This window comes from Antennarius striatus, chromosome 7, assembly GCF_040054535.1.
Source record: "Antennarius striatus isolate MH-2024 chromosome 7, ASM4005453v1, whole genome shotgun sequence".
In the NCBI taxonomy this organism is placed as follows: domain Eukaryota; kingdom Metazoa; phylum Chordata; class Actinopteri; order Lophiiformes; family Antennariidae; genus Antennarius; species Antennarius striatus.
The window spans coordinates 13,620,019-13,640,289 of record NC_090782.1 but is presented as its reverse complement, the minus strand read 5'-3'; the positions used below and the strand labels follow the sequence as shown (position 1 = coordinate 13,640,289).

Sequence of the window (20,271 nt, the reverse complement as noted above, 5' to 3'; positions counted from 1 at the left end):
CCTGCGTGTGACAGCGGTGGTCGTTCGGACGGAGACGGTGTTGTTGGCCCTACAAGGCGGGTCCGACACCGAGCGCTCAACCGATCGATCAAGGGGCTTCTCCGGGATTTGCAGCGGGGGCGAAGAGTCGCCGTTCAGCCGGGACAAACCCGGGGAAATCACCGCAAAGCGCAGGAGCTTCACGCCGCTGTTATGGCAACAGCAACGCATCTGAAAAACAGCACACACACACGTGTTGGTTTCCTCCCCCTATCGATAGATGATTGTCAGCATCATCGACGCGTTCATGATCAATAAAGATCAGTTCATGATACGACGGGTGCCTGGGAGGAAACGCGGGCGGACTGTTTGAGTCGTCGGTGGAAGAGTGAAATATTACAGTAACAAGTAGAATCCAACCTGAGATCACACTGGGACACAAAGCTAGACTCCCTCAGATGAACGGACGAGCAGAGAAGTGACTTCACACATTAATAAGTGACACGGACACTTAAATAATTGATATGATGTGTAAAAAGAATTGTGAAGCGTTTTAGTTTATTTCTCTCATTTGAAAACTTGGAAAACCCCAATTATAATAATTTATTTACATTACAATTCATTTACATTTATAACACCCGCCTCACCCTCAAAGCCATCAGCTTTGCAGGTGACCCCACCCACCCCTCTCCCAGCCCTTTCAGCCTGCTGCCACCAGGTAGGAGACTGCAGAGTCATCGGGCCAGACCCAGCAGGATCAAGGACAGTTTCTTTCACCAGGTGGTCAGGAGGCTCAACTCCCTCCCTGTTCTGCCCCCTGCCATAGCCTTGAACTCTACCTTCACACTGCCCTGCCCTCCCCCCAGCACCTGACTACCTATCTCTCCCTCCCCCCGTCAACTCAGGGCTGCGCACACGAGATTAGAGTGTATAGAGATGTTAACCATCCCTTGTGTTTCGTCTTATACTTCGTGCTGTACTGACTGATGTACTGCCTGTGTTGTACTGCCTATCTTGTACTGTCTGTGTTGTTCTGCCTGTTGTACTACCTGTGTTGTATTGTACTGCCTGTTGTACTACCTGTGTTGTACTGCCTGTTGTACTGTCTACCGTGGGTCAGAGAGGACTGCAATTTCATCTGTGCTGTATGTCGTGCATATATGGTACATTTGACAATAAAGCTGACTTTGACTTGACTTTGACTTGACTTTTAATACATTAAGGCTCTATTTTTTGTTAGTATTTTCTCCCCCTTGCTTCAAGGAACATTTAAAGGTGAAATAGATATTAGCATACATAGTTTTCATATGTTAGTATTTGTACGTCTTATAGTCCATTTTCAAATCATAAACCTTTTTTAAGACTTAAACAGTTCTTGTGTCCATTAAGTTTCAGGGCAAAAAAGAAAAATCGTGCAGCTCCTATTGGCTGGAGATCCAGTCCAATTCTCAGATCTGAGAAAACAAGAAAACAAGGAAGAAAAAACTGAAAATAATTAGAGATCCAGATCACAGACCAAGAGCTGTGGACAAAGCGCTGGGATGGTGAACACACTGTTATCCACAGGCCTTCTTCTGGGTATGTTGTGTCTATTTCAGCCCGTCACTTTTCAAACTAGTCTCATTCTTTTTATTTAGGTGGGTAGATTATTGTTAGTTAGTGTTCTACTTCTGTTTCAGTCAGTAATATTCAGACAGGCTGGGTCCACAGTATCTACCGTGAGGAATGAGAAAGCATTATTCAAATTTAGTTTGTGCCTTGTGTTTGGCGAACTGTTGACTGGTAGGATTTTGTGTTTAATGGATCTTTATTTCTCTCACCATTCATTTTTGATTTTTTTGTTATTAAAACTCTGAACTGCAAATTCCCCATCTTCTTCTTGAGTCTCTGATGTGAAAGGTGTGTGCTTTTATAAATTTTGAATTAAGAGATGAGAGTGAGTAATGCTGGTGAGAGAAATTGAGATTGGGCAATGCAGATGCGGAGAGAAGATGTCATGAAGATTGGTAAAGGGAGATGTCATTTATTCATTCATTCACATTTTGTTGTTTTTGTGGAGAGAATGTTGTCCTTCATGAAATGATGTCAAACATGTGGCTGTGGTGTTTCTGTTAATAGAAGGACACCTGCATGACCTCTCTTTCTTCTCACTGAACTACATGGTGTCCATCTATCTTAACAAGGTCAGGAAAGGAGGAGAAGGAGGAGAGGAAGTGGAGGAGGAGGAGGAAGAGAGGAAGTGGTAGAGGAGGAGGAGGCATAGAAGAAATGGCCAGCAGGCCGGATGCAACTCGGGCTATGTGCTGTCTTTCTCCACAACTCTTTAACCTTTCTAAAAACTATAACAGGTAACAATGATTCTCTTGTCAAATACTGTAAGTGAAAGAGAAGGGAACCAAGAAACACTTAAAGACATATTCCAGTGAATCAAAGGGAATTTTTAACAATGTATTCCTAATACTGATTAAATAAACCAACACTAATATATCTATTTCTGGAAAGTTTAGAACAGAATTTAGTAGCAATCAATAATTACAATTCTGGAAGGAACAATTACAAATGTAAGGTGAAAAAAAGACATGGCTACCTGTAAATGCTACCAAAGATGGATCCAATGGTGATAGAAGCTACAACATGTCTAGTGTCATCTCCAACTCCAACCCACTGCATTGTAACCATGCTCCTAGATCACAGATAACAGATATTCTTTAGTTCTTCATGCATAAACAAGCAAGAACGTTTATCACATGGGCTTTCCAGCCCTGCTACTTTCACCATTCATTCTCAAGTGTTTCCCAGTGTCAGTCAGCTCTCTGGTCCAGTTAGCGCTCCCTGAACGGTCTCATGGTCTCATGGCTGTATGTATGAGTGTGATATCTGTGCATGTATGTTACTTGACTCGTTTGTGGAGGAGTGGGAAGGACATGAACACTTTAAGTTCTTTCATATATGTTTGTGTACTGTAAGTATGTTATATGAGTATTTGGAAAAATTTTAAATCCTAATCCTACTTTGGAATGTATCAGTCTCCAATTGAAAGATCTTTTCAGAGTAACATGGTTGAATGTCAACAAGAGAGCACAAGCAGACAACGTGGGCGTGAGGCTGTAGTACATTATGAGTCCACTAGATGGTGCTGACAGGACAGACGATCCCTGAGTGGGGCTCCACTAGGTCCCGCTTGTTCTAGAGGTTACCATGACACTTGGTGGAAGGATGGAGGAATATCTTTGCATTTGATATTCTGGGAGAGTCGTTCAGCATTTTCCATATGTGAAGTAAAACTGAACTGATTTCAAGGAAGCTTTGTGGAGCAGTGGGTCAAGTGAGCTAAGAAGACGTCAACAGGATTTGGTGGTGTTTCAAGTTGCTTTTCCGCTCTCATGTTTTTTTGATTCAAGACAGTCCAAACCTGGACTAAGAAAGTGGTTTGGACCCAGACCAACATCTTATCAAACATTCTTCAAAGAAAAATGTCATGAAGCTGCATTATCACAAAGCATACGATGAAACAGCTCCCCCTGGAACAGCTGAATCCAACACAAAGTGGTCTTCCTATGTGTTCCTAATTCCTCATGGTCTCCAGGATTTGGAAAATTCACACTTGAAAGCATTCAGTCTGTAGACAAGTTGTTGGGCCCCTTTCTTTGGCCACGCTACATGTGTCCTTCAGATAGGTGTGCTTTGCTGCTAAGCGTCTCAACTCAAGTGGGCTGCCTGCCATCCACAGCATGTTATACAACGTGAAAACAGAGTTGTTCATATGATTCAAACATAATTTCTCATTTTAATAAAATGTCACCCATTTTTCACATATACACATTAAAGAAGCTAAATGATGACAACAGCAAATAAATCCAGCTTCTCCAAATGTCACGCAAGGTGCTCATCTTCTCCATAGCATATATCTAAAACAACATCCTGTCAAGTCATATTTCCATAAACTATCCTATCAACTAGTTTTTGATTGCAATTTCGTTAAACCCATGACTGAACACAGAGAGCTGGAGATGATGTATTACTTAAAAATCTCTTTCCATCATCTAATATTCCCAGTCTGGATTCTAAGTTCTCCCCCACTGAACGCAGCCTGAGCCAAGACCAACTTTCTCTTCTTGAGGCTTATGACCTTTCCAAAACCTCCCACGGCCAGCTTTCGGATTTGCCAACAGATCTCCTGGCATCAAAGTCCATCTGTCAGATGGGCCAACGAATCACTGGAAGGCTTCAGTTACCAGCAGGTTTTTGGGTCTACGACTATTCACAGCCTTCTGACCTCCACGAAAATGACATTTGGCTTTTGGTGAGGCACACACACATTTTTTTTAAAGGGAAGCGATAGCTAAATCAACCACTATATCACCAGTACAACTCTTTCCACCATTATTTTTCTTCAGAAAATCAACTGTTGCTCTGGTCATCAGCTTTTAAATTCACGTGACATGGAGAAAATGTGTCAGTAGGTGAACAGAGGAACACTATACAGAATAATGAAATGTCAGTGTCAATTTGTTCGAAATGCACTACTGGAAAAATGAGCTGATATTGTTACTATGAACTAATAGACCAATCAGATCATAGAGCCTGTCGATGTACTTTGTGTTCTTCTCTGCTGTTGGATGTAGGGACAAATGTAGACATAAAATGATGCAGATTGCTTAGTGAAAATAGATTTACTTTTGAGTAAAAAAAAAAAATTATCACATACAGAATAACATACAGAATAATTTGTAAATGCTCCAAAACAAGTTGCAACAGCCTGAACTGTGAGAACAAGGTGCAGTTTGTGCCTTATTTGCCACATGTCAGCTGTGTACAGAGTATTCAGTTTCTCAAATGAAACTGTGGCAAGGTCCTTCTGATCTCTGTCCAACGTTTTACCAGCTGTGCAGGAAGGCTTTCTAAAGAAAATTCATGTGCAATATGATTTGGACATATTCAGTGTATCGTTGTGAGTAAACAATAACATAGTCATTTAGTAGAACTTAACACAAATCTACACTGCATGTTTCAGAAAACAGATAAGGTAACATCTTCGATCCAGCATATAGAAGCATGAACATAAAGTGTCAGCAGTTTCAACTCTTAACTCATGTACAGGAAAAACAAAAACGTGCACCAGCCCATCCGTCAGCCCATCCCTGTCAGTTTTTGATGTATGGCATCCCAATCCTCCTAGATTTAATAGTCTGTAAACAATCAACATTTCAAATATAGAGGGGTGCCCATATATAGCATTTTATCTATTTGTGTATTTATATACTTTATTTTTTATACATATCCAATGTATATATTTACTGAGGTCTCAGAGTACATAAAGAAGAACTTGCTGCATGAGCAGCTCCAGTTATTGTGAGACCACCCATTACACACACACACACACACAAATACAGCAGTCCTCAACATGGGGCTGTTTGTTCCAGTCAACCCCAGTTGCTTTTTAATCCAGATTAAGCTCAAATGTAGTCATGATGTCTCGCTGCAGTGTTAAGTCAACGCCAGACATCTGTGAAGAAACACAAACACGTAGCTGTTGTTAAAAAGCCATTTGAAACCAGAACAGAACACTAAAGACGGATCAGATGCTCACAGCCTCCCTCCGGCGACGCTCCTGCTCTTTCTTGCGGGCCATCTCCCTCTCTTTCGTCAGTGGAGACTGAATGGCTAAAGGCTGTGCTTCTATGGGAGACTGTGGTATTTGCTGCTCAGCCTCTTTAGGAGTGTTGGAGGGGGTCTCTGCACCAATGTCCTCTGGTGAATCAAGAGTCTCTTTAACAGGTTGTCCTTTCGGTTCTGTTTTACATGGGACAAGTAGGCTGGAAGATGAATGTTCTAGTTAATTGGACATCCCTTTCTGTAAGCTTTCATGTACAAACACTGCTGGAGTTACTCATTTCTTGGACACTAAAATATATATATAAGCTTTTTTGTTTTGACAACTTTTAAGATCAAATAAAGAGAGCAACCATAATTGGAAAAATTAAGAACTTTTATTCCAGAAAAGCTGTCCTAAATACCTGGTCTTTTCAGGAGCAACCTTGTCCTCCTCTTCTTGCACCAGTTTCTCCTTTAGTGCCTTTTCGCGTTCTCTCTTTTCTAAGGCAACCTTTCGAAATTGCTGGAAACTTTCCTTGGAAGACTTGATGGCTGTTGCGGTGACTGACTGATTCACCAGCCTTGCCCAAGACTCAGCATTTTTAAGAAAAATGTCCTGAACAAGAAAAATGTTCATCTGCAATCCACATAGTGACACCATCTGAGATAGCCCTTCCAGATGGGGTTTCTAGACTTGTGACCGCTAGGGGGCAGCAAACGGCCAGAACATTTGTGGACACCACCGTCCTCTAGCGGATCAAACACGAACTACATAAATCAAGTATGAAATCATAAAGTTAAAAAAAAAAAACTATCAGGATTTTAAATTATCCCAGTACATCTAACTATAAACACATTTCACTGAGAGATTATGCATGGAATAATTACTGCAGCACATACCAATATCAAAACCAAACCCTCTCTCTTAATCCTACCAACCTTTTTGGAAATTGGGGATTCTTCCTCTCCAGTGGATTTTCTTTCTTCAGGGTACCTGAAATCTGGCAAAACCTTAAATATAAGTGTTCTTTAAGAGTATTAGGCATTTTAAAATGGTACTGGTGTCAAAATACAAGTCAGCAGTTGATTACCTGTCTCCTCTTTGGACTGCAGTGGACTGTCTCTCAGAGGGGACAATACTGGGCCCTGCCAAAAAACAAGTAAGGTTAAAACATTTAAAATCTACAGCATGGCACTGAAACACAACTTCACACATTTCCTTGATGTCTGCAATCCAATGACCTAAATAACTGAACCGACTTTAGTTATGTCCTAAAAATGTCATTGATAACTGAATCACTATCAAGGCAAACATCATCAAACTGCAGGTCCTGGTTACGATTTAGTGTCAACATGAACTGAAATTTGCAAAATTAGTGAGCTCCTCTCATTAATGTTTTTGTTTGGCTGCAAAAAGAACAAGGAACACAGCTCTTGACAACAAAATCACTTAGAAAACCTAAAATGCATGAGAAAGATGGTTTACAAATAGCATGAAGCTGTAACATTCTAACCATTCAAAATGAGAAAAAAACTTTTGCATTTACAACACTTTAAATCCAGCACCAGGACTGGTCAATCTATTCTGTTGTGTTTCAGCAGGCTGAATGATGAAGCCTTTAGTGTTTAGATTTGAAGTCTACAAATGGATTTTAACCCAGCAATCATCTACTTTTGACAAAGTTTATTTTTTTTCTTCAAATTTAAGACATAAGTATTAAGGCTGTCACTTTAACGTGTTAATTAGATTAATTACACTGCAGATTAACGCGCTATAAAAATTAACGCAATTAATCGTGAGTGGCAAGTCAATGCGCAAGCATTTTAAATTTGGCCCATTGAGGGACTCGTAGGCTGCAGTGACATCAGTCCCTACCTGCGCCACTAGTCAAAATCAGAGTGACTGACAACAGAGATGGACACGACACAGGAGAGCGAGGCAAGCCCACTCGGACCTTTGGGCGGAAAGTTTATTTATAAAAAGAACAAAGACGGGACTATCAACAAAAACGCAGTGATTCTGCGCTGCCAATCTGCGCTGTAGACGCCTCTGTCAGTCTGTCCCAGGGCAGCTGTGGCCACACACGTACTTACCATCATGAATGAGGAGTGAATGAATAATGGATCCAATGTAAAGGGTCTTTGAGTGTCCGGAAAAGCGCTACATAAATCTAATCCATTATTATTATATTATTATTTGTACCTTTCGTAAAAGAATTTTCATATCACCGAAGCAGCTCCAGCCTAACATTATCATTTAAATGTAAAACATGTCAAGGACAGAGTAGAATTTTAGCTTACCCTTTTAAAGGAAAGCCTGTTGGCATCTGGCTATTTAGTTGCCTTATTTAGAGGCATGTTATACTATTCATTTTGAATTGCTGTATTGAGTCAGCTTTAGTATTCATTTTGAGAGTCTGCTTATGTGCCTATTTGAGACTCAGCCTTATTTTAGTTCTGAAATGTACTTTATTTAACTATTTGTATTGCATTTTTGAGAAATGCACCTGGTCTAATTGGCTTGCTGATGTGCTTGGCCTTTTTTCTTTTGAATTTAATTTATAAAGCACACTTAACCAATAAAAATGTGGATTTCAAATCTTCTCTTCTTGGTGTATTCTATTGATTAGTCATGCACTACAATTTTGTAATGTCCTAGAATTCAAATTCTTTATTTGGGAGGCCTTTAGCAGGTATGAGATTAAAATGCGATTAATAAATTATAAATCTTGTAATTAGATTGTTTTAATCACCTGACAGCACTAATACAGTATATTTATATATGTATTTATTGAATTGTGCATTAATGTCACCCTTTTCAAAGAACAAAACCAAGACAGTGCATGAACTCACATGAAATGACCTACCTGCAAAACAGTGTGACTTCTGCGGTTATTGAGCGACCAGTTCAGATATGCGTGGTTTCACCTTGGCAAGTGCTACTCTTATGTCATTTTCACAGCTAAGTATGTTGCTGTTTTCCACAAAGCTTAAGGAAGTGTTCCTTCATTTTTGCCAGTGCGAGACTAAAGTTGCTCAACTTGAAATTACAAATCATGCAGAACGCTGACTCCCATCACATTCCGTTATACAGTACATGTAAATTCACGTTGCACACATTCGTCCGACCACTTTCTTTTCTTGCTCAACATGGTTACCATGAATTAAATTAAGATAGCATCAGATGACGTACCATCATGACAGGCATAAATCGACTACTGAGTGCACCAAGTCCCATGTAGCACAGGTAGGCTAATGATGTAGCGTGATCACCTGCAGCCAGTGATGGCTAAGGGGGTCGTGTCATCACGAATTGACACGATGTGTCAAACGTACACAGTGATTTGTGAATTTTCGGCAAAAACAGCCACCATGTCTTGACCCCCGTCTCCGCCGAACCCGAGACCGACTCACTGAACCCCTAGGGTTCGATTGAACCCAGATTAAGAACCACTGGTCTAGAATGTCTCAGGTGCAGACTAAAAGTTACCTGGGCTCAGCTGGACTAATTCATCTGATTAAACTATCACTTCTACCCATCAGAAAACAAATGAAAAAATAAACAAATTCATCACAAGTAATGTCAAAGAACCCTCTAATCTAAAAGTGTTTGTGTAGACTTATGTGATCAGAGTTACCTCAAATCTGCTTTCAGCCCAGTCACGCAGAATTCCTGGAGATGTCATGGGGAACAAAATAGTAGGAAAATCTATCAAACAGCACATGACATCAATGTCCGGTACATCACAACTCTGAGGAGCTAAGTGTTTCATCGCTACAGATGAGTGAACAGAACAACAGACGCCCTGAAATCTACCCTTTCACTTCCTGAAGGTCTTTCTGAATTACAATCAGCATGTGGGATGTTGGGAGTTGGAATGGGAGGAATATGGAAAGTTAATGGGAAGTATTCAGAGAAGCTCATCTGTCAGATGCCACTGAATAGGAAGATGAGAGAGAATGTCTAAATTAACTGCCTTTGCAAACACGTTATGTGTTTAGTTCAGTTCAACCGTTAGCAGAATAACAAAAACTAAACAGATCCTCATGAAACCTGGTAAAGAAAAACAAAACATTACACTGGAGTGAAAGAAAAAGGATCCCATTGAAACACTTTTTCCACTTGGTGAGAAAAGTCTCTTTTCATCTTTTTGTGAATAAACTACTGGACAGTTCTGAGGAAACCTAGACAGGCTTTGTGAATGTTTGTCGATGACACGAAACCTACTTGACAGATGACATGAAAGCTGCTGGAAGAGTTGGCTTTGTGCCCCCCCTGCCCCAAAAACCTGAATTTTGTAAAAGGGGCGGGTCCATGACGCTTTGTTAAAATTTGGTACCTTCTGAATGGCGTGACAAACAGGATGGAGACAGTACCTGGAGGTGAGGGGGTCGGCTCATCACGTGTCGGCTCTGCGTTCTGATGTGTGAGGAGGCCTTTGCTGTCTGCTGCTGCTGCCTGCACAGCAACAGGCTGACTGGTGTCGACCGACGCTTTGATCGGATCTTTAGTCTCAGATGTTTGCCAACTGCAGGCAGCACGCTTCAACTTTTTCTTAGGAGGGAAGGCTGCTCTTACTGACTGACCAGCATGGTGAACTTAGCAAATACTGAAAGTATTTACCTTTGTTTCAACCATCTGGCAGGATTCCCGACCCCTCTGCTTCTTCGTTTTTAACACTGAAAGGCAAAACGTTAACAGTCTAACACAGGCACAGATTTATCTGTTTAAACATTAATCATTGAGTTCATTTGACTTTCGTGTTCTTTAAGAAAGCTACTTTCAGAAACAAGGTCAAGGAGCTCTTCCTGCTATAGGATAAAAGCAAGATGTCAGTGAAACCCAGGGTCACGAGCTACAGGAACCCCGCAGGGGCTCGTGCTGCCCAGCCCCCACCCCCCATCTCCAGCCTTCCTCAGATTTTAGCTACTACTCTGAGTTGTGCTTCATTCAGAAATTTGCTGATGACTGAGCCATCACAGCATGTTGGTACAACACAAACCTCCTACAGCTCGGCACGTCCAAGACCAAGAAGCAGGTTATAGATTAAGTGATGGTAACTTAAGGACAACCCCACCGACCTGTCCAGTGTGTAGGCAGTTCCAGGTACCTTGGGCTGGTGCTGTTCCAAGAACACCAACTACCTCTGCAGAAGAGCCAGCGTAGGCTCCACTCCATCTCCCCCATTACTGGATCCTGTACATGGCTTCCATTTCATGAAGATAAGGTAGTCCTACTGGGCCTCATCAAAATCAATGACTCATGATGATGAGTGTGGTCCCTCAACACATCAATCCTGCTCAACTAAACCCACCAGCAACTCTCTTTTTCCGGGGAGACTGAGGAGAGCCCCTCTTCAAATTCTGTTGACTTTCTAAAACACTCTCACCCTAACAGCATCTTCATGCGGTATGGCTGCAGAACGCAAGAGGTTGCAGAGGATGTTGAACCGCAAATCATGTCTCAGGAAGACATGTAGCATTGCTATGGACACCTACCACCCCAACCACAGCCTGTTTTGCCTCCAGTGGAGGCACTACAGGAATCCACATCTGAGGTCAAGCAGCCTCAGGAACAGCTTCTTTCCATCAACTTACTTAACTCTGTACCCTGGTGACTGCCCCACCCTCCATCTCTGTCTCACACAAACACACACCCAGAAGGTTAAAAAGTGACTACTTGACAATAGAAGCAAACCACAGCCACTGCTGAGGTTATGTGATGCTCATCAATCACCTGTGTTCCTTTTGTCTGTTTCTTTAAGTGACTTTTCAAATAGTTCAGGGATTTTGATCAACTTTGATTGAGGGATGGGCTTTGATTGGGAAGTACTGATTAGACTTAAGATATTTTAGAGAATTATTTCTCAATAAATAAGGTGTAAAGTTGAATGAACAATATGAATGTAAAAACATTCTTACCAAATGTATGCAAATTAAAATAACCAACAATTTTATTACTTTAAGTGTAATATATTTGAATATGTCCAACAGTTTTGGGAGAGCAGTGTGACCTTAAACAGGGTGGGGTAATATACTGCATGTATCACCATTCTACACAATCTTTCAGCACACAGCACACATCTAGTCACACCCATCTGTGACGTTTTCACATTGTTTTGAGTCATAAAATTTTAGTTCAATATCAGACATGTGACTCCAATATAGTAAAAAACAAAACATCTTTTCACATTTCACTATACCCCCTCCATGAAGACAAAAGATCAAAAGTGTGAGTAAAATAAACAAAGAGCAAACACCCATTGAATGTGTCAAATTATAAAAATACTTAATAGTTGGTGTGCAATCAAAACAAATGTCCGCTGTGAGACACCCAGGTGAACTGAGCCCATAGCAGAGGGCAGAGGGTTAGGAAGACAGCAGCTAACCTGATTCACAGTCGCTGCTAGAGTCACTGCTGCTGCTGCAGCTGTCAGAGATGGATGAAGAGCTACTGCTGCTGCTATCACTGAGACATGAAGGGTAGCTGAAGTCAGGAGAGGCCTTGACCTTAGCTGTCCAAAAAAAAAAAAAAAAAAGACGTGACATTTTGACCCTAAATTGTCTCATATGTAGAAACATAACTGCAACAATTACACGAACAGAGCGTTTACCTGGAGGCTGTTTTTTCTTAACTGAAGTCTGCTCTTTACTGGTGACCATTGATCTTCCAGTGTTGCTTAGTTTGCCTGCTGCATACCCCCCCGTTATCTTCACCAGCTTTGTTTCTGTGGGGACAGAAGAGATGGCAATACTTCATTCCTTGACATTTCATGTCAAAGTTAATCTACAACAAACACAAGTTCCCCCTGCACATGACAGCAAGATCACTGGAGAGCTCCTTCAGCGATAGGTTGCTTCACCCGAAATGCGTGAAGGAACGCTATCTCAGGTCTGTCCTGCCCACAGTCAGGCTGCACAATCAGCAATCCTCCCAGTCGACCACACACAGAAAATCAAAATCTCGGTGACCAGTGTAGTTTGTAGTTGTAAATTGTTGATATGTACACTATATGTTAAAATGTACAGTATATTTCATGTTAATATGTATATTTTTTATGCATTTATGTATGATCCCCCCTCCCCTCTGCTGCCGCAGTCATACAAATTTCCCCACTGTGGGACAAATAAAAGGTTTATCTTATCTAATAAAAAGTTGTACATACTGACAAAACAAAGTCAATGCAAGGCTGTGTTAAGCTGCACTTACTGCTTCTCTTCCGGTTGTATTTCTTCAGACAGGTTGCAGCAAACCTTTGCAGGGCTCTCACCGTGGACGGCATGAGCACTTCAAAGTCAATCTCAATCTCCTCAGGAGTGCAACGTTGCAGAGATGTCTCTCGTGTATTAATGATGTTCACCAACTGGCCCAGTTGGTCACAAGGCAGCTTTTGAATGTCTGATTTCAGCTGCATTTTCTCTTGGTATGTCACTGGTAATGTTGAGATTTCATCTTCACATTTCAGAGGTGAGGCACTGTTGACCTTGTGTCTGTTGCCATGTCTTGACAGGCATTAAAACAAACAAAACATCTGTTAGCCATAGCACATGCTTTGGAACGTGGTACAAGAATATGAAGAACATGAAATAACCAAGAGTGTAGCTCACTTACGAAGTGGATGTCTTGCCATGAGCCATTGTTTCTAAAATAGATTTATATTTGGAGGTTTTGTGCTTCAATATAGTGATATCCTTTTCTATGAACTCTTTCTCCTTTTTCACTTTTCCTTTCTTCCTTGGTTTCATCAGGGGTGCCTGAGAAAGTCTGCTCAGCTGATCACTGACAGCCTTCAACTGAGAAAGCAGCCATTGAATGAGACACTTCAGTAAAATGCACTTCTCACAAACAATTTGCACAATCACCAACGTGCATGTACCAACCCTCTCCTTCAGACTGGCCAGCTGTGTCGCCACCTCCTCCGATGAACTCCCTGCCTCTGAGGAGATGTCACTCCTAGAGCTGGACGTGGACAGACATCCTACTGTTGCTTTTACTTTATTAACTTGCTGATGAGAAATGGATCCACCCTCTGTTTCTTGGGGAAGCTTCAAATATCGAGCCTCAAAAACTTCCTGTTGACTCAAACACAATTTTTATAGCAGTATATAAAAGAATAGGAATCAACATACTGAGAAACCTTAACCAGCTTTCTTCTGTTTCTATTCAGGTATGTACAGTATGTAATCTGCATTGCAGGACTGCTAACAATCCATACTGCACGCTGGAACAATAAAAAACAAACTAGCCATTAGTGTCCTGTCACACAAAATATCGAAGTTTCCCAGCCCACGTCACACTAAACGCAACACAGTTGTGCAGGTTAGTACAATTTTATTTGCTTATTATTTCTTAAATCCTATTCTCAAACAAATGGCATGGTCTTAAATCATTACAAAAAACCTCACAAAATTATATTCAATCAACTTGTTTTAGTCTTTGTTTCCTAACATTTGTCAAGACAATTAAATTATTAGGGTCTTAGATTAACTTCTACATTTAGACAGGCCTATTTAAGACTACTGTAAATAACCATAAATTATCAGTGTCTGCAGTGAGACTACAGCATTTTCATTCATTCCCATGAACATTACATTAAGTTCATAATGAATACAGAACAAATGTCGTCCTTCCAATATGTCTCATGCATGTGAATAATGTCATATATAGTCCATTGGATTGTGTCATTATTACATTATTCAATAGTCATAATGTGACATGGATAAGAACACAGTGAGCAACATGTTAGGGTGCACAATGATGTTAATGTTATAGGCCTAAAATTCTTTCTAAACATGTCTACAAAGAGGCAAGTATGTTCAGCTAATGTACCATTACGTCTTCATATTCAAGGTCTATGGCCTTCTATCATACAAAATACCTCAAGTGTGATGCTGTACAGATTTGATTAAATATAAAATGTATCTAGACCTGCAGTTTTCTTGCCATGTAGACCACCTCATGCAAAGGTGGGTTGTATTTGTAACAGTTGGAGAACATCAGACGGACATCAGCAGCGAATTCCTTAGCAATTGCATACTCTCGCCGATCCATTTTTTTCTGAGGAAATAAGTCAGGAAAACAGACTTTTAAAAATAGATTCTCTTTCATGAGCAAAGTTGAAATAATCGCACCTTGATGGTACTGAGGTCCATCGGCTGCTTAATGATGTCATGGTAGTCGTGCAGCCCCATTGCCACTGCGTCGACGGGGGCATAAAAGGGCCACGCATACTCATAGTGTCTCCTTGACAGCATTTCCTTTAGAATGTCATTGCAGCACCTCAGCTGCTCAGACAGTTTGACCCTCTTGCCCTCATATGAAGGAAGGTCTTTCTTAGGAGGTATGATGGGCCTTCCACTGCCCCTCCTAGTGAACAATGGACAAGGTGCAAGGTGGCCTCCCACTGAGGATACTTCAATGTGGGCGATGGGCGGCGTGGGGTCCGGTTTCCTCTTCAAACCCCTTTTAATCTAAATATTTAGACCAAAGAAAATAGTCAAAGACAAAATAACCAAGTTGAGCAAAATAAGTTAAAATCTAAAAGCTCAATTTAAAAAGGAGCAGTTCACCTTTCGTTGTCATGATTATCTCACCTCCATGCTGACAGAAAACAGATCAGTTTCATTGTCAACAATACACATCTGCATCTTCACAGCCTTGTCAGAAACAACTGAAGATGGGATGCATTGAACATTAAAGAAACGGAAGGTCAGCCTTAATGGCTCCATACTATCTAGGGATCCAAATCTCTCAAAAATAAGAGCCCAAAAGACTTGAGACTAACTGAAAAAGATGAGGTTTTCACCGTAACCTTTAGCTAAAAGTATTAGCATGCATCCAGTCCGAGGAAGGTGTAATACAGTATATACAGTATATGAATAATATAAAATATTACACATTTACATAGACAGGCACACAGATCTTTTGGGATCTGAATGTACACACACCCCAACTTAGATGGTGTGCACTCTAAAACATTTACTTTAGAGGCAACGGTAAAAGTCCAGCTTAAAAAAACTGGGTTAATTAACATCTTTTCAGGCAAACAGTGGATCTCAGGCCTTCTGGAGAACTGCAGTAAACTGTCACCACATGGCATTTATCTGATTTTGATTCAATATCTATATTTTCTGTATTTTAATATAAATTTTTTCACCAATTTAGAAAAAAACGCTGACAGTTGGCTTCAGAAATGTAATGACGGAGAAAACTGACTCTCTTTCTAAATGGGGATGAATGGAGACATTTCCACTTTTAATTCCATGTGATGGAGAAAAGCCCTGATTTCCAGAGTCAGATCTTCACAGTCAAACCAGCACCAGAACCAAACTGCTGCTGTACTGATGCAAAACACAAACTAAATCTTAATATTTTTGATATGTTCTTAATTACTTCACATACATACACAATACTCTGCACAGGTCTTGGGTAAGTGTGCAGAAAGGTTGCAGAGAGAGACTGCTTTAAAAACCATTTAATTGTTTATTTTGATAAATTTATAAAAAAACATGTAAAGGAAAACTCAAAATCAATCAGTATTTGTGTCCTCACCCTTCAAAACAGCATCAGTACTTCTATACACTTACACCATGACAGGCCTTCACCTGTTGTAACAAACAGGTCTAATGATGATGTAATGACCTTCAATCTCATTTAATCATTAACTCAAACAGAAAAAGCTCCGCACAACGCTTATAATTGTGTAATAAACAAACTCAGCAAAAAACCAAGGGGAAGTTGTGAAAGACAGTTTCATCTCTCAGGACATTAAGCACGGCGAGACTCCACACAACAAGACATGCGGTTTTCATACTGTATCAACAAGACCTCTCTCAAGCAAAGACTTCAGACCAGCACAGGGTTTCAAGACGTGCTGTTCAATTCTTTTTGAAGAAGCAGCAAACACGAGAAACGTTGGGGCCAAGGAAACTTAATGCAACAGAAGGAAGACAATAATGCTTGCCTCCCTTTCATATTGGAATACATCAGCAGTGCCATCAGCTCTGAACTAGCAGAAACACTGGGATCCAGATAGACCCACCTACTGTACATAAGTCTTCATGGAAGAATTTTGACCAAAAGGTCACACCTCCGTAACAGCTCAAGGCCAAGTGACTGGACTATGCACAAAATCATAAAGACCGAAAGATGACTGCAGATGCTCTGGATGAATGATTTAAATCTGAATTAAATATTTGAATCCAGTCCCAGAGAGCTCTGATTTCAACATCATTGATTCTGTCTGTGATTACATGAAGATAAATGACTAGTACCCCAAGGTGTTTGGATTAATCTGCCTTCAAAAACTTCAAGTGTACCTGGAACTGCTGCTGTTTTGGAGGCAAAAGGTGTTGACCGTTCACACACGGGTTCAGCTATTGATTTGATTTAGATTTCTTGTTTTCTCACTGTGTATTTTGCAAATCAATAAGTATTGAAAACATTCTTACTTTACAGGAGATCTTCACACATGCTTAAGATGTCTTCACAGCACTTTTAATGTGTGTGTGATATAGATGTACGCATTTGGTGCAAGTAGCTTGCAAAGTTCAGTAAGTCTTACTGTTGCATCCATCTGTGCAGACAGATGAATTGGTGACATGAGCTGATGCTCATCAGAAGGAATAACAGTCACTGTCTGCTGAAGAACCACTTCTGACATGACGGATCTCTGCATCACTGAACCTGACAGGAATAGAATACATGCACAAGTATAAAGAGAACACTGAATTTTAATTATTATTTAGTGTTACTGAAGAGAGGGCACAAAAATGCCTGCCAAGTTTAACAAGTTGTGGGTGTTTGGGACATTTAATTCTTTGATAAATTTACACCAGTGAAATTTGAAATGCAGTGCGCCCTTGCGCATCAACGCTTACAACTTCACCTCATCGCGGATTTTTGATAGGGCAGTCACGTGATACCGTACGTGCCTTCTACTGGTTGACGGTATCTGGAAGTGCGCTCTGTTCCATGAGTCTCGGACTTACTAGTTTTTAACTCTATCGCGGAATTCGTTAATCGTTTGTGGTTCCTGGAACGCATTAACCGCGAGAAACAAGGGCACACTGTAATGCCAACTCTAGTTATTTTTCAGGCCAACAACCTCACATTCAAATGCAACAAAAAAAAGTGCAGGTTTATCCTAAGATGTTGTGAAACACACCTGCATTCATTTTTTTCCCATTCACTTGTTCCTTTGCACTGACTGATGCAACTTCACACTCCTCCTCAGGCATCTGCGCCACTTTGTCTAAGAAGACCTTCTCCAGGGTCTGAGCCATAAAGACAATGTCATCACCAGGCTGTGGAAAGATGTGCAAATTCTGGTAAAATCACCAAATTAAGCACACACACGCACTTGTTAAATCATGACGTATCAGAACACACAAGACTAAAAATAGACAACAAATGCTGAGTGAGCATGACCTGCTTCATCACAGGACGACTGAACAGTATGTGAACAGAAATAAACGTGTACCTTCAGTTGGGCTGCTACTGGGTAACTTTAAAAAGATTTGACCAGCATAAACAAGTACTAAACAGTAAGGAAAACTGTCATGTCAATAAATGTGTCCAATCCCCCTCTTCCAGCAAGATCAACTGAGAAAATGTTTAGTATTAGTAATTAAACTTCAACTTGTAAAATGTCTCCACTATACCTTATCATTTGTGTGGGTACTTGTGTATAGCAGACAGGTTCTACAGCACCATAAATAGGTTATTCTTACCCGATTGTACACATAGCAGTTGGTGAACATGGTGTTGAAGTCTTGAATACATTCAAGTGCATTCCAGTAATACTTGTTCTGAAGGCGTTTGCTAATAGTGCTTAGATCCATAGGATTTGTGATGATTGTATAATAGTCCTGTAAAAAAAAAAAAAAGACTAACTTTAACTCACTCACAGAATAAGAGTGGAACTGAACAAAACCAAGTCTCACTGATACATCAGTTGATTTAAACACAGAAATAAATTTGCTTATTTATCTTAAAACAAGAAAAAACAACTCATAATGGCATCTCAAAAGCATCCATCAGGGTTGGTGTGTAATGCCGTCATTCCAAATGTCTTACTGGGAGATGCAGTGCTACTGCATCAACTGGCTGCTGAAAGGGCCACGAGAAGTGATGCCTCCACAACGCCTTGATCACCACCTTCTCCAGATACTGCAGTTGATTGGTCACACGCCCAAGCTTCTTGCCATTTATGAACTCTGGTGGAGCGGGATTTCCAATCGCAGTGGGACGACCTTCCACATCAGACATTGCGCTGTCCAAAAGCTATGACGGGGGGCACTGTCAGTAGTACACCGGGACTCATCACACATTTTCCTAGACAGAGAGGACTGGCTTACTGTACTTCAGATATTGACGTAGAAATACAGAACAAAACAAAAATACATCTTAATCACATTTTTAATACCGCTCCACTTTAATGCCTTACATTGAAATACAGTGGTACCTCCACTTACGAAATTGGTTCCGGAAGAAATTACGCAAGTAGAAAATTACGTAAGTAGAGACGCGTTTTCCATGCCAATGCCCAAATCCGTTCCAAGCCCGAAAAAATTCCGACATAAATGTTTTATAAAGCATAAAAATGCATCAACACATGTTACAAATACATTTTACGATTAGATTATTACACAATAATGACGGTCATTTACCATTAACTGCAGTCCGTATTGTTTTTTGCCCTCTTTGGTTCATGCGCTCCTATCTCACGATGCCCAAAAACTGAGTGAATTCCAGTCCTCCTTTTGAACTTCACCAACCACCCATGCGATGCCTTAAACTCCTTAAACTTTTTGTTTTAATAACGTGGCGATTGTAGATTTTTGGCCATATTCTTTGGCGAGATCAACCAAACGCATCTCTTTCTCATGCTTTTCTAATATCTCTACTTTGTTTGTATGGACAAAAAAACTTCTTCCTTTCTTTTCCTCTTTTCTCCGTCACTTTCTTGACGTCCATAGTGAATACGTACTGACAAAGTTATTATATTTGCGCAAAACTATCAGACTACCTCACGGGTCGAGTGCCGAATGCCACTCCATAAGCACCGCTCTAGCTCCACACAGAGGTGGAGTGGCATCCCTCTTAGCCAATGGGATGCCAGGAAGATACGTAATAGGTAATAGCCAATGGCAGAGCAGCTATGAGAATGTTGCATTCAGGAACCTATGGGAGATTCGAGTATCAGCCGATACTGTGTTTTTACATTAAGTCGAAATTTCATTCTTAAGTAGAGGTAATAATTTCGTAAGTAGAAAATTTCGTAAGTAGAGACATTCGTAAGTAGAGGTATCGCTGTACTGGGGACTACATCGCCTCCAGCTGTCATTTTTGGCTGATTATAAGCTGAGGCATGCTAGTAATGCTAAAGGAGCTTCAAGATGCTCGGCTGTGCAGCAACAAAGTACAGGATACAATCCACAGATACATGTTGCTCTCATCAATATGTAAAATTGGTGGTGTTCCATTATACAAGACTTCAAAGTTAATGTGAATCTGGTTGACAACATTTTGAACCAATCACAAAATGTGATTAAACTGTAATACAAGCACAAAGAGAAGATGAAAGCCATCAAAGGCACAAAACACTGTATATCCATATCCAATTTTAAATTATCCAAAGAGTCACTGGGATTAAAAAGTGTATTATTTTTAATTTTATTAATTCAGAAGTTCAA

The 20,271-nt window shown here is 40.5% G+C and overlaps 1 protein-coding gene across 1 annotated transcript; it reads right to left on the bottom strand.

Annotated features, from left to right (window-relative positions):
- Positions 1-5,419: 5,419 nt before the first annotated feature.
- Positions 5,420-18,844, bottom strand: brdt (bromodomain, testis-specific). Its single transcript, XM_068319299.1, has 19 exons — positions 18,653-18,844; positions 18,307-18,444; positions 17,742-17,880; positions 17,139-17,260; positions 14,707-15,045; positions 14,504-14,632; positions 13,456-13,647; positions 13,187-13,368; positions 12,785-13,077; positions 12,189-12,302; positions 11,964-12,089; positions 10,199-10,254; positions 9,952-10,129; positions 9,213-9,283; positions 6,666-6,720; positions 6,514-6,575; positions 5,997-6,190; positions 5,570-5,795; positions 5,420-5,485 (listed from the first exon to the last, which is right to left on the bottom strand). The coding sequence occupies exons 1-19, from the start codon at positions 18,842-18,844 to the stop codon at positions 5,420-5,422; spliced, it is 2,874 nt and encodes a 957-aa protein (XP_068175400.1).
- Positions 18,845-20,271: the final 1,427 nt, after the last annotated feature.

Coding starts and splice junctions, on each gene's coding strand:
- brdt (XM_068319299.1), bottom strand. CDS start 18,844: ATGTCTGATGTGGAAGGTCGTCCCACTGCGATTGGAAATCCCGCTCCA. Junction 14,633..14,706: donor TGGACCTCAGTACCATCAAG/GTGCGATTATTT, acceptor TTATTTCCTCAG/AAAAAAATGGATCGGCGAGA. Junction 6,576..6,665: donor GCAGTCCAAAGAGGAGACAG/GTAATCAACTGC, acceptor AGGTTTTGCCAG/ATTTCAGGTACCCTGAAGAA.